The sequence below is a fragment of the Hippoglossus stenolepis genome, chromosome 20 (assembly GCF_022539355.2).
Source record: "Hippoglossus stenolepis isolate QCI-W04-F060 chromosome 20, HSTE1.2, whole genome shotgun sequence".
NCBI classification, from domain to species: Eukaryota; Metazoa; Chordata; class Actinopteri; order Pleuronectiformes; family Pleuronectidae; genus Hippoglossus; species Hippoglossus stenolepis.
In genome coordinates, this window is record NC_061502.1 from 10,755,400 (window position 1) to 10,769,993 (window position 14,594).

The 14,594-nt window shown below is 43.6% G+C and overlaps 1 protein-coding gene across 5 annotated transcripts in view; it reads left to right on the forward strand.

Moving 5' to 3' along the window:
- Positions 1-13,062, forward strand: part of sgk1 (serum/glucocorticoid regulated kinase 1) — a 35,667-nt gene extending 22,605 nt beyond the window's left edge. The window contains exons 1-10 of one of the 5 annotated variants that reach the window (XM_035144273.2): positions 3,967-4,088; positions 8,531-8,606; positions 8,802-8,877; positions 9,011-9,199; positions 9,316-9,447; positions 10,164-10,400; positions 10,513-10,608; positions 11,066-11,221; positions 11,323-11,412; positions 11,576-13,062. In XM_035144273.2, coding sequence (XP_035000164.1) covers positions 4,055-4,088; positions 8,531-8,606; positions 8,802-8,877; positions 9,011-9,199; positions 9,316-9,447; positions 10,164-10,400; positions 10,513-10,608; positions 11,066-11,221; positions 11,323-11,412; positions 11,576-11,743 — 1,254 coding nt within the window. In that variant the 5' untranslated portion in view covers positions 3,967-4,054 and the 3' untranslated portion in view covers positions 11,744-13,062. Of the gene's footprint in view, positions 1-3,966; positions 4,158-6,303; positions 6,507-7,335; positions 8,414-8,530; positions 8,607-8,801; positions 8,878-9,010; positions 9,200-9,315; positions 9,448-10,163; positions 10,401-10,512; positions 10,609-11,065; positions 11,222-11,322; positions 11,413-11,575 lie in introns of those variants that run through there. The other 4 variants (XM_035144271.2, XM_035144270.2, XM_035144272.2 and 1 more) reach the window with 4 other exon arrangements.
- The last annotated feature ends 1,532 nt before the right edge of the window (positions 13,063-14,594 follow it).

Below are 14,594 nucleotides of genomic sequence, written 5' to 3' on the forward strand. Positions count from 1 at the left end.
AGTTTGTTTTTTCACATAGAAACCATTCATTTCTTATGGACAAATCCAATGGCTTTGTGGTTGAGGAAGTATTCAGATCCTTGACTCATCCATAACAAGTAAAACACTGTATTTAAAAATGCCCCTTTAAAAGTAGGAGTCATAATTATTTTCAGCAAAATATCCTTACGATAATCGATGTGTTTGTGACGCAGCTTATGTGTAAAATACAGGTATTAAATGGAGATATTCAAAGTACTGAACAGTTGGACACTTGGCAGTTGTGCAGGTACCTGATGGCTGCTGGAGCATCGCCAAGAGAGAAAAGTGACAGGAACCCTTTTACTGACGAACGTGTTTTTCACTGGGAGTAGTCTGCCCCCGTTAATTATGGGAGTTTTCGGAGAGAAATCCGAGCAATTAGCCGAGCTGGTGACAAGCTGTTCCTGTAGCCTCGGCCGCGATGCCGCTACACCCCGCCGCTCCAAGTTCAGCAATTACTGGCTTTCGGAGCAGATAACGTGACGAGCGCCGCGGCTCGCAGTCGTGATGCAGTGAGCTGTGTGCGACACAGGGAGCAGTAGAGAGCGAGGTATGGATCCCCTAACAATAATTGTATGGAGTATGAACAACAAACAGCAAAGAATGTTTGTGTTCCTTCAGAAAAAATTACAGCGTGGCCTTTCTCAACAAAGCATCTGCTGCGGATTCCCTGATTAAAGCACATTAGCATGATCATCAGTTTGCTACGGTGTCGCTAATCAGCATTTACACACTGACTTATTCAGCTGTTCTTTCCCTCAGACGCCAACAGGTTTATGTAATATGTGATTAGCCTCGGTTTGCTTGTGTCTGTGCATGTGTGTCAAACTTCATCCTTGTTGTTCTCAGAGAAAAGAAATGTGATCCCAAGATCCTGATTGTCATCCTTTATGACTTTTCGCTCACCTGTGCCAACCTGTCCTTCAGAGCTTAACGGACAAACACACCTTAGCACAGACACGCAACTGTATAAATGCAAAAATATTGCATACACAACCTAGTAGTCCACCTATTTCGTTTGGTCCTGTCCTTCTGACTTTCCCATTTAGTCCAAGCCAAAATAACAGGTGTTAAAGGTGCCTCGGACTGAAATTAAGTTGGACCAAATGTGCAGTCTCGGTCCAGATCAAACTGAATCATTAGTTCGATTCGTTTGCAGCGTGACATTTTTTTGGAATAGTTCAGCCTTTCGGACCAACTGCAGGAAGTTGAGACAGCATTGCACAATAGAAGAAGAAAAGGAAGCAGAAGCCTTAGTGGTCTCTCCAGAAACTGAGTTCTGTCGGCTCGCAGGGTTTCTTGTAGTCTTTACCTCTGCAGATGTAACGTTGGAACCATGAGGACGTTCATCTGGTGCATTCAAAAGTACCGTGTCTGAAGTTGGTGATGCTGGTTGTAACATCACAGTAGCAATGAAATTAGCATAATGAACGGGTTCATTCGTTTTCTGCATTCAAACAGAAAGACGACCACCGGGCAGATTGGCAACACGCCCGCGACAGACACACGCCGTCTACAAACCAATCAGTGTCAAGTAGATGCAGCCAACGTATAGGTGATGGCCACAGGAAGTTGACCGGATCAAATGTAAACATTGTGACAGAGAAATAAGCCCAAAATAACTACTACTTAATACTTAATAAATAAAACACATAAAATAGCATTTGAATACAGACGTCCACTAGCCCAAGCCTCTTCCACTAAACGCAAACAATTTGTTTTGTTCTTTAAAGAGAAACGTAAGAATGTGAGGCTAAACATTTAACAGGAAACACTGGCCACCCCTCGTCCTCTTTGACATAATCCAGAATGAAACCCTCCTCCTGCTCTCCTGACCGGATCCCAGCTGACCTTTTCAACACCACTTTTCATACAATGTCTTTAAATACACTCCTCATTAGCAATTCCTCCCCGGGATCTGACATTTCCCTTTAACCCTTTCCAGACCACAACTGCAACACAGAACTTAGAGCTCTCCTCTCCCAGTAATTACCACTCCATCTTGCATCTGATTTTCCTGAGCAAAGGTTTTTGAGATCAACATTTTTTACACAATTAAACAAACACATTTCTCACAATGATATTCTTGAAAGTTTTCAGTCAGACCTCGGAGGGAAAAAAAGACAGATTTATTCAGATATTTACTTGACTCTGTTGACCATGATCTGCAGCAGCATTGTGTTTGTGAAGCTGTATGTGTTATGTATATAAAGTTCATTCATTCATCTGTTGCTTGTGATTCTTCATCTTCAAAACCCCTAAATCCTAAATTCACTAAACCTGTGGTGTTTCACTGGACGATCAGAAATTCAGAATTCATTCATGAGAAAATGACAGAGACAAAAGATATTATTTTAACATCATAAAATCCTTGGAGGGCCATTCGAAGTCAGAAGAAGTCAGATGGTAGTGATGATGATGATGATGATGATGATGATGATGATGATGATGATGATGATGATGATGATGATGATGATGATGATGATGATGATGATGATGAAGATGAGGATCAGATGCAAACTTCAGTACTTTGTGGTTGTACAGTTTATTGAACAGAGGGAGGTTGTTGTGCTCAGCTCGGAGTTTGTGGTCGTTTCGCAGCTCAATGATTTCATGTCGCTGGTTGTCGGACACATCAGCTGGTTCCTCATTAAACGGCTTATTAAACTTGTTTGGTTCCTTTGTTTAGTTGTCATGTCCTGAATCCTCTCGACACAGGCTGCAGGGAGTTTTGCAAACTTGCCAGCATATTGAAATGTCAAAGAAGGCTGCTGTTCTTGCACACAATGCACAATTTTAGTTTGCCCAGTTGTGTACAGGTAGGTAGATGTATAGGGATAAGAATCAGAGATCTTGTCACCTGGCACCATTTTGTTATTTTGGGCAAACAAGACCAGAACCTCATCTACGTAATAGGGAACAAGCCACAACTGGTTTCACAACACCGACTTCTTCTCGACTTCTAAACAAATGGCAATCTAATTCACCTTATGTGCATGTAATTAAGTCCTTATATTTGCATGATATCCTTGTTGTACATGCTTATTCTGTCTGCATCTGCTCCTTCCTGCTGCCACATCAGATGAAGGTCTTATGAACAGTGCACTTGCTTACTTCAGGTCGACAACACGGTATACCTGTAAGTTTCCCATTCTGGCTGCCGTAGAGAAGATGATTGGATTTCAGAAAGCAATTTGTCTTTTTCTCACAACATCTCCATAAGTGTGTCACTTTTAGGCATAGCCTCGCTCGCCAAGCAGGCCACACTGATAAATAAAAGGCCGGCTGTCCTCTCTGAATAGCCGAGGCCTTTATGTAACGGCGTCATTTGGCTCCTCACTTACAGAGGCTCATTCACATTCATCACCAGATCAACTTTAGCCGCAAACACGCGCATCACCACCGGCACAGAGAATGGACACTAAAACATAGCGGGACGGCAGACCTGGACGGACCTAATGGATGGATATCATCTGCCGGAGACAGCGTGGAAATGGGCATGTGTAGGTCCTTGTGTATGTGTGGGTACACTGAGAGGGGGCTGAGGGAGTGTGTTTGTGTTTGTTTGTATGTGTTTATACTACAACTCTAATATCCTGCAATCCTACCCCTCTGATCGTGCAGTGAACCCCCTCCTGTACTTTTATGGAATAGTGAAATGGCCCCTGGAGTGCATGTGTGTGTGTATGAGTCAGTGCTGTCTTTGGCAATGATGGCAGTGCCACTAGGAGGTTACATAACGTATGAAATGTAATGTCTCTCTCTCTCTCACACACACACACACACAGACAGATTGAGTATTGTGGAGCCTCCTCTTGTTCGTGGTCCGAGCCTCGAGCAGCCTCTAAATCCAGAAGGGAAATGGGGCCAGAGAGGAAAAACACTGAGTGAAGCTTTTGTTAGTGTCTCTCTCTCTCTCTCTCTCTCTCTCTCTCTCTCTCTCTCTCTCTCTCTCTCTCTCTTTTCTTCCTCTCCTCTGATCATCTCTCAGCACCCCTCTCTCATTTCATTCAACTCTGGGTTATGACCACAGATGCAGGCAGAGCGCTGCTTACATCCCTGCAGAGGTAACGTAACATCTTCTTCATCGCCATTGCTACAGATTCACGACCCCACGTCTAACTGCTCTCTTTTGGGTAAGCAATATGCCATGGACAAGGTTTTCGCTTGTTATGGCTCATGATGCTTTCAAGTGCTGACAAGAGATGTCGGTTTGTGTCACACCCAGGCTGCCACTGTAGAGTCAGTGGTCGGATGTTGTAGATAACAAATGCTTGCTGGAGGATGTCACTGCAGCGCTCAGACCTTTAGGGAGTTTGGGAAATACCTGATGTTCCTTTTCGCTCTGTTATATAAAGCAGTGTGTGTGTGTGTGTGAGTGAATGAGTGTGTGTTCTGTCTCCCTTTCGCCTCCAGCTCTGCATGTGTGTATCCGTAGATAGTGTGTGTGCATCATATGGTTGTGTGGGTCAGATCGATGATAAATCTGAGTCAAAAATTGTCGGACCAACTTAAATCAGTCATGCACAAGTTACGTTTTTTTCAAATTAAAAGTTTGCAATTGTGTTAGTTGAACTTGTAACCTTTACGTTTGACAAACTAAATTCATTTGTGTGTGACGAAAAGAAGATTTTTTTTAAAGCTGCTCCAACAATTTTCTTTTTTCAATGTACATCAAGGGAGTACAAGAGACAATAGTGGGGGGGAAAGGATGCTATATTTAAAAATTGAAAAGTCATACATTCAGCCTCACAGAGATTTTCTCTGAGAGAGTCCTGGGGTCAGGAGGTTAAGAATACACACTCTCTCTCTCACACACGTGGATGAGCCTTAATCTCTGCTTGTCTTTGGCTCTGCATTATCACATTCTGAGAACGATTACACAGAGGCTAGCTGTCGGACAGATGCTATAAATCACACACTAGCCTGTGCTCACCTTTGAACTTGCCGATTGGAACCCAGACTGTCAGGATAAATCTAGTTGATGAGATTAAAGAATAAGCACTTGACCCTTTTTACCATCTTTGAGGGACCCTCCCGCTCATCCTGCTCGGTGGCCATTGGATCAAACTGTGGTCGCACTGGGCAGCTCCCAGGGTTGAATGGGAGCAACTGTGTGAGTGTGATCAAGGCATTCCTAAAAATGAGAGCACTGCTCTCTATGAATGTTCCCAGAGTAAATGAAGGATTTAAAAAGAATCTGTTACAGCGGAGGCTGTTTCATAACAACAGTACTGTCTGTCATAAAAACCTGGAAGGTTCAATGGTTCAGTTCATTCATCTATAAACCTAGTGCTTCCAATCTAATAATAAAAACATAACAGGAGAATAAAGACCCACAAAATTAAGCTTTAGATATAAAACGTGATAAAACAGTTTATAAAACATTTAAAAATACAATATAAAATGAGACTAAGACAAAAACAAATATAAAGTCTGCCAAACAGGATTTTGAGAAAATACCTGGGTGTACGGTCTGCTCATGCACAGAATAGTTGGGAGAGAAATTCCAGGGATAATTCACAGGCCCTAACTTCTTGGCTGCTGCCAACTTTGAATTAAGGTAAACTCTGTTTCCAACTCTGTGGGAAAACCAACATGTGGGAAACCAACATGTGGGAAAACCAACAGTGTTGCATTTTGCAGGATACGAAGAAAAGATTATTGTTGCAAACTTAATGGCGTAATGGCTTTACGCACCAAAGCCCAGATGTTCAATGCATGTCATAACATTACGGCAGAAATGTTGCAGAATCAGCAAAGAAGAAGAAGAAGTGTTCACATTCATGTCATGTTTCCATCACCTGTGTCTACTGCAGAGTTAAGTGACTCTGGAGTAAATGACGTTTGTATCCATTCTCATTGCACAGAAAAGACAAAAGACAGAAGTTACCACTTCTCTTTAACTGTGATATTACAGCGTAACATCACAGTTAAAGAGAAGTGGTGTTTCTAGTGAAAAACAGATGAATGAGGAGCTGTTTATCCAAAATGATGATGCATTTATTGGTATTATGTGCGAACAGTGAAAACCAACCCCTTGTTTCACCAGCTTCACATAAAACTAATATTTGGCTAAAAAAATCCACCAGTTCCATGTCTTTGCACTGGGAGGAAGCTACAAGAAAAACTAAATAAATCAGTTATCTGTTCATTTGAAATTAAGTATAAGTCTACTGCAGTGTTTTCAGGGGCTGATCTCTAAAGCATGAGCTCATGTGGAGGATTTGAAGGCAGCATTATCCCCCGCCCTGGGAAAAAAACACTCATCCAACCGTGGAGAGAGTGGAAGGAAATAGAGGCGGGACGTCTCCGCCCTGAGAGGAAGGCAGTGGAAAAAAAAAATCAGTTTGATGAAACTCCCCAAGAAGAAGAAGAAGAAGTGCAGTGTAGTTCGATTACTTCCCTGCCGAGGAACCTACAGCCCCTCTTGCTTGTTGGGACATACAGCATCCTTATGAAAGACAGAACCACCGCTTTGACTTGTAAGTAGACTGCATGTTGATCTGAAAGGGATGGATGAGAAATGTTGTTAATCCTCTGAGAACACTGTAGGCAGATAATAACCCTTATTTATAAACTTCTGCAGTAACTTATTATTACTAAATGTATAATTAAACTTCCATAAAGTAAGTGTGAAGCTATAGCTCCTAGCCCACTTCCTGTGGCGCCTCTTCAAGGGGCGCCCCATTCACCCTTATGCTCCTGTGACCTGGATTTATCTATGGTGGGTGGGGTGGGGGGGGTCTGTTAAAAGTGCCCAGGAAAACCGTGACCACTCTCTTTTGCTTTTTGGCAACATGAGAACTCCTTCAGAACCGAGAGGTCTGTTTGTTTCTCATGGAAACCTAATCTGCTGTGGGGTTAGGATAGGGAATAAAGATTAAGGTTTCTTTTCTTTTTATTTTACGCACGCTCTTTTGTGAAATACAGTTTGTATTGTGCAGCACAGCAATCCTCCAAAGTGAAGTCCACTACTGCTTCCATTTTCACATTGTGGCAATTCCAGTAAGTGATTTCCCCCCCACCCCCCCATCACTCAATTTGGGGATTTTCCTGCGCCTTGCTCCTTCCTTTTTACGCATGCACGGTCATGAATGCTCCGTCTCAGCGGATTTGGCGTTCAAAGGTGGTATCGCCTCACGCAGGCTTCTCTCATTCCACTGAGGGGTGTTGATAAAACCAGGTGCCTTACATAACCGTGCCCTGCGGAGCCCGTCTGCTCCTCCGTGTGCGTGTGCGTGTGTGTGTGTGTGTGTGTGCCAGCGTCCAAAAGCGCAGCGCAGAGCGGCGTTTTCCCACAAGATCTCTCAATCCTCACATTCAAGGGTTTTCTTGGCTGCTCTGAGAGGTTTAGAGCTGGGTTCAAACACATTGTGGATCTGAGCTCTTCTCTTCTTCTATTTTTTTTTTTTTTAAACTCGAGCCTGGTGCACTCGCAGGACTTTCTCTCCAGTCTGTACTTTTCCACTATACCGGCGCGGCTTTTCTTGGCATCTGGCCTCCCCTCGGCTCAGGCTCTCCCCTCTCGTCTTTTGTAAAGCTCCGCAACGTGCGTCACTCGCGAGCGATTTAATTTAGACGAAGCCAAACAGTGGAGCTGATAGGCCCAGTCGTGGGAGGCTCTCAGGTTATTTGTACAGGAGTGTAACCTGCAGACACCAGGGGGGGTTTGGGCAGGGAGTGTGGACACAGGGCCACAATAACGATCACTGATTTAGACAAAACAATTTAAGGAGCATTTTCTCCTCATGTGCACAATCTGCAGTTTATTCTGAACCACTGGATCTTTAAGGGACGTCATTCAATATGTTACATAGAATACTGGACACAGCTGGATGTCCCTGGCCCATATGTATTTGTCTTCCTTTGTGTTGATTTTCTTGGTGCCATTTTCTCTCTGTGAGTGTGTGTGTGGGACTCATGGCATGTTAAGCAAGGTTGCCATGGCATTGCGCAAACATATGTGCAAATAGTACACGGTATCCTTTATGCCAGTGTTTGTACAGAAACAAATTTCCCCTCCCACAAATTTCTCCTGTGTTTTTGATGCAACCACGGTTTGAGGTTTTGAGGCTGTGACGCGCAGGGGACGCAACTGCCTCTAATTGGTGGAGAACCAGATCGATCATCCTACCCCGGTCTATTTACCGGATCTAAATGTTTGCATAGGATCACGCCCACAAAGAGGGTTGTGGGCGTGTATGGGGGTTGGGCAGCTCCGCCTCTCCTCCCCCTTCCTGGCTTGTTATAAAACAAGAGCCAAAAGCAAAAAGAGTTATATTTTGGCTCTTGGTGAGAACAACTCATCACATCATGACGATCCAGACAGAAACTGAGAAGCCTGTGTTGACTTACTCCAAATGCAGAGGGCTCGTGACTTTAGTCATCGGTATGGAAGCACAACCGGATATTTTAATCTGATTCCTCACAGATGGACGATCAACTTATTATTTAAAAAAAAAAAACTCAATATTTTCCTCTCTTGTTTTTCTCTTTTGCATCGCAGCTTTCATGAAACAGAGGAGGATGGGTCTGAACGACTTCATTCAGAGGCTCGCCACGAACTCCTACGCCTGCAAGCAGTGAGTACAGTCTGACTCGTGTTATTGTTCCGCGTTCACTGGAGGACAGGAACAAAAGCTGCAATACCAGTTACTGCACCTCTTGAGAAACTTTGTGGCTTAATGTGACTCACAGATGAGCAACTTCATATTTGAGAAAAACAGATTTGGTGCTTTATTGTTAGATGAACTAAGTTTGAACTCCTTGTTTTTCAGCCCGGAGGTTCAGTCTATTCTGAACTTGAGTCCTCCTCAGGATGCTGAGCTCATGAACACAAACCCCTCTCCCCCTGTAAGTATATTTCTATCAAACAGAAGAATTGTGTGCTTCTTCCTTTGTTTACACTTTGACATTTGCAGAGATGCAGAAATGTTATTTTTGTGGTTCCTGACATCCTCGCCCTCGTCCTCCTCCCCTCTCGCAGCCCAGTCCATCCCAACAGATCAACCTCGGTCCGTCCTCCAACCCCTCAGCCAAACCCAGCGACTTCCACTTCCTCAAGGTGATCGGCAAGGGCAGCTTCGGCAAGGTCCTGCTGGCGCGCCACCGCACGGACGACCAGTTCTACGCCGTCAAAGTCTTACAGAAGCAGGCCATCCTCAAGAAGAAGGAGGTAAATGGAACTCGCGTGCAGGGATTCGCTCTAGAAACACAGACTCGAACGCGCTCACACCACGTGAGCTGTGGCCTCATCGACATGTCTCACCCTCTGCTCTTTGTGCTCCGCAGGAAAAACACATCATGTCAGAGAGGAATGTGCTGCTGAAGAATGTCAAGCACCCGTTCTTGGTGGGACTGCACTACTCTTTCCAAACAGCGGACAAACTCTACTTCATCCTGGACTACATCAATGGAGGAGAGGTGAGTCAGAAAAGAAATAGGAAGCAGAGATGAAAGAGCCGAAGGGATACTGAGGAAGGGGGGATCCTTAAGATGGGTGAAAGAAGAAGGGGAGACACATGCAGCATCATCAGACATAACGATGAGGCAGAGACAGACAGAGGGGATTTCCTGTCATGACAAGCTCTAAGCAGGAGGCCGCTCTGTTCTCTTTTTTTCTTCTTCTATCGTTCTTTCACTAAAGGAAGCAGCTCTCAGGAAATCATGCGGTGGGGCTGGGACAGAGGGAGAAACTCAGGGGGCCAAATTTAGCAGCGGCTTTCAGACCCACTGACTCTAATCGCGCTAATTTCCTGTGATTGTTGCACGAGCAGAGACAGCGCTGATTAAATATGGGGCCTCGTCAGGAAACAGGACGCATTTACCCTCCTTCCCTTTCTCTTTTCTTCCCCTCTGTTTCTCTCCATCCCACTCGTCTCCCACTCCACCTTTGGCCCATCATTTCATCTGTCTTCCCTTGTCAAACTCTTTAAGCCGCTGCCTTCCTGCCTCTTTATTTTCCTCCCATCCGGTTTCCTCTGTGTCTCTCTATCTCGTCTTTTATTGTTGGTCTTTCTTGTACTAATTTCCTATTTCTTTCTGCCTCTGTCATCACAGAGCCCCTGTAGATAAATGTAAGACAAATGGCACACTCAGGAATAACCTCTGCTCTCCTGTTATGTTTCTCTTCCCTGCAGTTGTTCTACCATCTACAGAGAGAGCGCTGCTTCCTGGAGCCCAGAGCCAGGTTCTACTCTGCGGAGATCGCCAGCGCCCTGGGCTACCTCCACTCGCTCAACATCGTCTACAGGGACCTGAAGCCGGAGAACATCCTGCTGGACTCCCAGGGACACATCATCCTCACAGATTTCGGCCTGTGCAAGGAGAACATCGAGCCCAACGGGACCACGTCGACCTTCTGCGGTACGCCAGAGGTGAGGATGAGATCTCCGGCATTGCTGACCTCCTGTGGTTTCTGTGTTTTGACGTCACTCTGTAAGATTCAGTAGCTCTTACCACGTCCCCCTGTCTTTTCCTGATCCGCAGTATTTAGCTCCTGAGGTGCTTCACAAGCAGCCGTACGACAGGACGGTGGACTGGTGGTGTTTAGGAGCTGTTCTCTACGAGATGCTCTATGGCCTGGTGAGTAACATTCAAGGTTTCGCTACATCATTTTATATAAAGTTACACGTCACCCTCAGTTTATTCTTCCCCAAATTTCACGAGGCTCCATGCATGTTTTATCTTGCATTTCTGTGCATTTGAAAGAATTAAAATCTTTGAATCCTGTAATGAATACTACAAATGCATGATATTGTAAACTGCGGAAAAACCTAGATTCATTCCAGGTTTAGCCATGCATGCGAGTTTTTATCTCTTAGTTAAAACATCCAAATAACACAGACGCACGTGCACCGACACGCATGAATAGTCAATTACATCACTGTGTGACGGATGAACACATGGACAAAGGCATGTAGCACGTGGAAGAACAAAATGCACAGAAGTCCAAATAGAGATACAATCAGTGATCGTCACGTGGATTCCTCTGTCTTTGTTGTTTGATTGATCACAATCACTTCCTCTTGTCCCTCCTCAGCCGCCGTTCTACAGCCGCAACACAGCAGAGATGTACGACAACATCCTGAACAAGCCGCTGCAGCTGAAACCCAACATTTCCAACGCGGCCAGACACTTGCTGGAGGGCCTGCTGCAGAAGGACCGCACCAAGAGGCTGGGCTGCACAGAAGACTTTGTAAGTGTTATGCGGTTATGTGTGTGAATCTATGTGCTTTATTCACTTGTTTACCCTGTTGAAACTCATCATTTAATCGTTTTCTGATTTGTCTTTTCCAGATTGAAATCAAGAACCACATATTCTTCTCTCCCATCAGCTGGGATGAACTCAATGCCAAGAAGATCACCCCTCCCTTCAACCCCAACGTGGTACGTTCCTTTTTTTGTGCTGATGACGGCAGATTTATGATTTTCTACAGTAGAATAACCATTTCTTGTCACAGCCCTCAGTATTTGGAGCATCCATGTTGTGAATTAAAACAGTGATGTCTTGTTATTTGACACGTGTCCCATCTCGCCTTCCTCTCCACAGACAGGGCCCAACGACTTGCGGCACTTTGACCCCGAGTTCACAGACGAGCCGGTGCCCAGCTCCATCGGCTGCTCCCCGGACAGCGCACTCGTCACGGCCAGCATCAAAGAGGCGGCGGAGGCCTTCGTGGGCTTCTCCTACGCCCCCTCTATGGACTCCTACCTATAGGATTTAAACACAAGACAATCAAAAGGACACCAGTTTTAGATTTACCGGGCATGAACTGCGTCCGCGGACCTGCATCTTGACCCCACCCGACTTTTCCTCAACGTCATGGTGATGGATGTTTTTAAACCAACCCCTGCAACAGCTCTGCATCTACAAAATGAAATGTATACATGTGTTCTTGCCATAATCTCTCCAACTCTTGAATGCATTTTGAGATGACTTGCTAGGAGAGGATCCCTGTAGCTCAAATGACTCACCGGGGTTGTAATCCTCCATTTTTACCACGATTTACCAACGCACAAATTCTTCCTCCTTCTGCCTCGGACACAAACCAACATCCCTCTCCAGCCTTTCGATTGCCCGTCTTTAATCTGATAGTGGAGGTCCTTTGCACATAGCTCAGGCAGCTTAAAAGCCCCCCCTCCTCAACCCTGAAGTCACAACTGACAAGCACACACCACCCTCTTTTCTTAAAAGCTGGGCTGCACTGCACCAGCTCTGAAAATGAATACCATCTTCATCTATGTAGCGAAGACATCTTCTCCGATTTTAGATTCTGTCCTACCCACCCCCACAGGGACGTCTCCTGTTGAGTCTGAACGCGTAGCTCGGAGATGACATTCATTTTGGTGCTTTAGTTTCTTCTAATCTCCTGTCTGGGTGATAGAAAAAGGGAGCTGTTTTCAGCTGAATGTTACAGAGGGGGACATTTTATTTTCTCAGAGGTGCCTTTATTTTTCTTCTCACCATCAGAACTCACATCTTTACAGGTTTTGTCAGTGTCCAACCTTATAACGTCACCGGAGAGGAACGACGACGTAGCACTAAAATTTCACCCGCACCCGTTCTGTCTTTTTAAACGCGTGAGACGTAGGAACTCGACGGACGTTTCATGTCTTAGTTTGCACATAGAAACAACGAGGATAATGCTGATAAAGAGCGAGAGAGCACTGCTGCTAGGTGAGAAAGAGAGAAACGTGTTTGCGTAGTTCTGCTTGCCAACTGTGTCCCCCTCACGTAGTCTTCCATCCACCTCACAACAATGTAATGGCGGCATGCAGACAGGCCGGCGAACATTGAAACTGAACATTCCATGTTAATATTGCTGTAATGCAGTTTGATGGTATTTAAGTTTGTTTGTATATTTGGAGTTCTGTGTACTAGTTTTAATGTATATTGAACAAAAGACGACTAAAGGTATGCTTAAATATATATATATGTAACAATCCATGTTAAATGTACTGTAAATTGTAAAATTGTTCAAAATTTAAGTGACCATGTTCGGTTTGCAATAAAAGTTTAACTTTATTACACCTTAAGAAGTGATTTTATTTTTTTATGACTGATAATTGAACTACATGAACACAAATTGTATTCATTTCATAGATTTTTTTTTACTGATTTATTGATTTGATTGTTTTGTTTTCATTTGATTTTGATTTTATTTATTTGAATTACTTTATACAGATTTTTATAAATTATTAATGTTGTCTTAATTTATATTTCTATTTTAACTTATATTCTTTTTATTTATGCTTTTATTTAAAAAAATGCTGGTCATTTTTACAATACCTAGTGGAAATCTACCAGTGAAAATAAGCACATCAAAGCATTTTTTATAAAGAGTACAGGTAGAAACATTAAACATTTACCAGTCCTGGTTGGAAGAGGCTTGAGCTACTGACCCCTGCTAAACGTCCCAAATCAGAGTAGAATGGACTTTAATCGCGCTCCATACGTCAGCAGACTTGCACAACAATTGTGACGTCCGAAGTGTGTGAATGGAAAATTTTGTTTGACAAAAAATAAAGCAACCACCCTCAGTAGAGAAGCTTTACACTGCACTAATGGAGCATTGTTTTTTTAATGCAGAATATATATATTATAAAAGATACCTATAAAAACAATGTCCTCAGTATAATATTAGAGCAGCTGAAGTTCAAGGTTGTGTTCTTGGTTAATAGTGTCTGTGAATCCTGACTGTTTGCCAGAAACAGTGGGTTGTTGTGTACGTGAGCTCTGACCTCTTACTTCCTGTCCCATAAGGATTTGCATTATAAAAAAGGACTGTGAGGAAGATTTGACTCAATGGACTCAACAGTTTGAAACTGTTGCTCTAAGAAGTTGCTTGTAAATACAGCCAATCTGGTTCTAAATAATGCTGTTGTTGTGTAACAATTATTACACAAAAGGCCATTTCCCTTTTTATAATGATAGTATACACAGAGCCATTATGTACCTGAGATGACAGAGTCTTCTAATCACTGCCCTTCACCGAACATGATGCACTGCTATTATTTAAACACCAAATTAAAACTGTCACAGTACTTTTTCCTCTTGTCATCTTTCTTATTGTTTATTTATTAAAAAAATAAACGTAAACTAAAAAAAATAAAGATGAATCCATGGGGCAGATGTGCAATAATAATAATATTAAAAGTAAGAATCATCATCATCTTTGAATATCATCAGTGGACTATTAGATTCTTATGATATCTCCTGTACTTTATAGTGTCTTTGGGCTGAGCTGCAGGATGTTTCCAGATCTGCTCAGCAGCCACAGTCATACACTGCCATCTGCTGGTCAAGCACTGAAGTGATCAGTATGAGTGTGTTTGTGGCCTGGACAGTAATTTGAAGGCCTGAGTTGAGATGCAGACGGATGATGAATATTTAACCTTTAAACAGATGAAAACAGACCACAGTCACTGACACTTTTTATATTACTACAACCTCAAACCATCTGACATGAGGGGAAAGAAACTGAATCATATTGAGTCAGAAATATGGCTGAACCAACCACAAGTGGAGTGAAGGAAGCCATCTACATCAAAGAGGAAAAACCATCCCT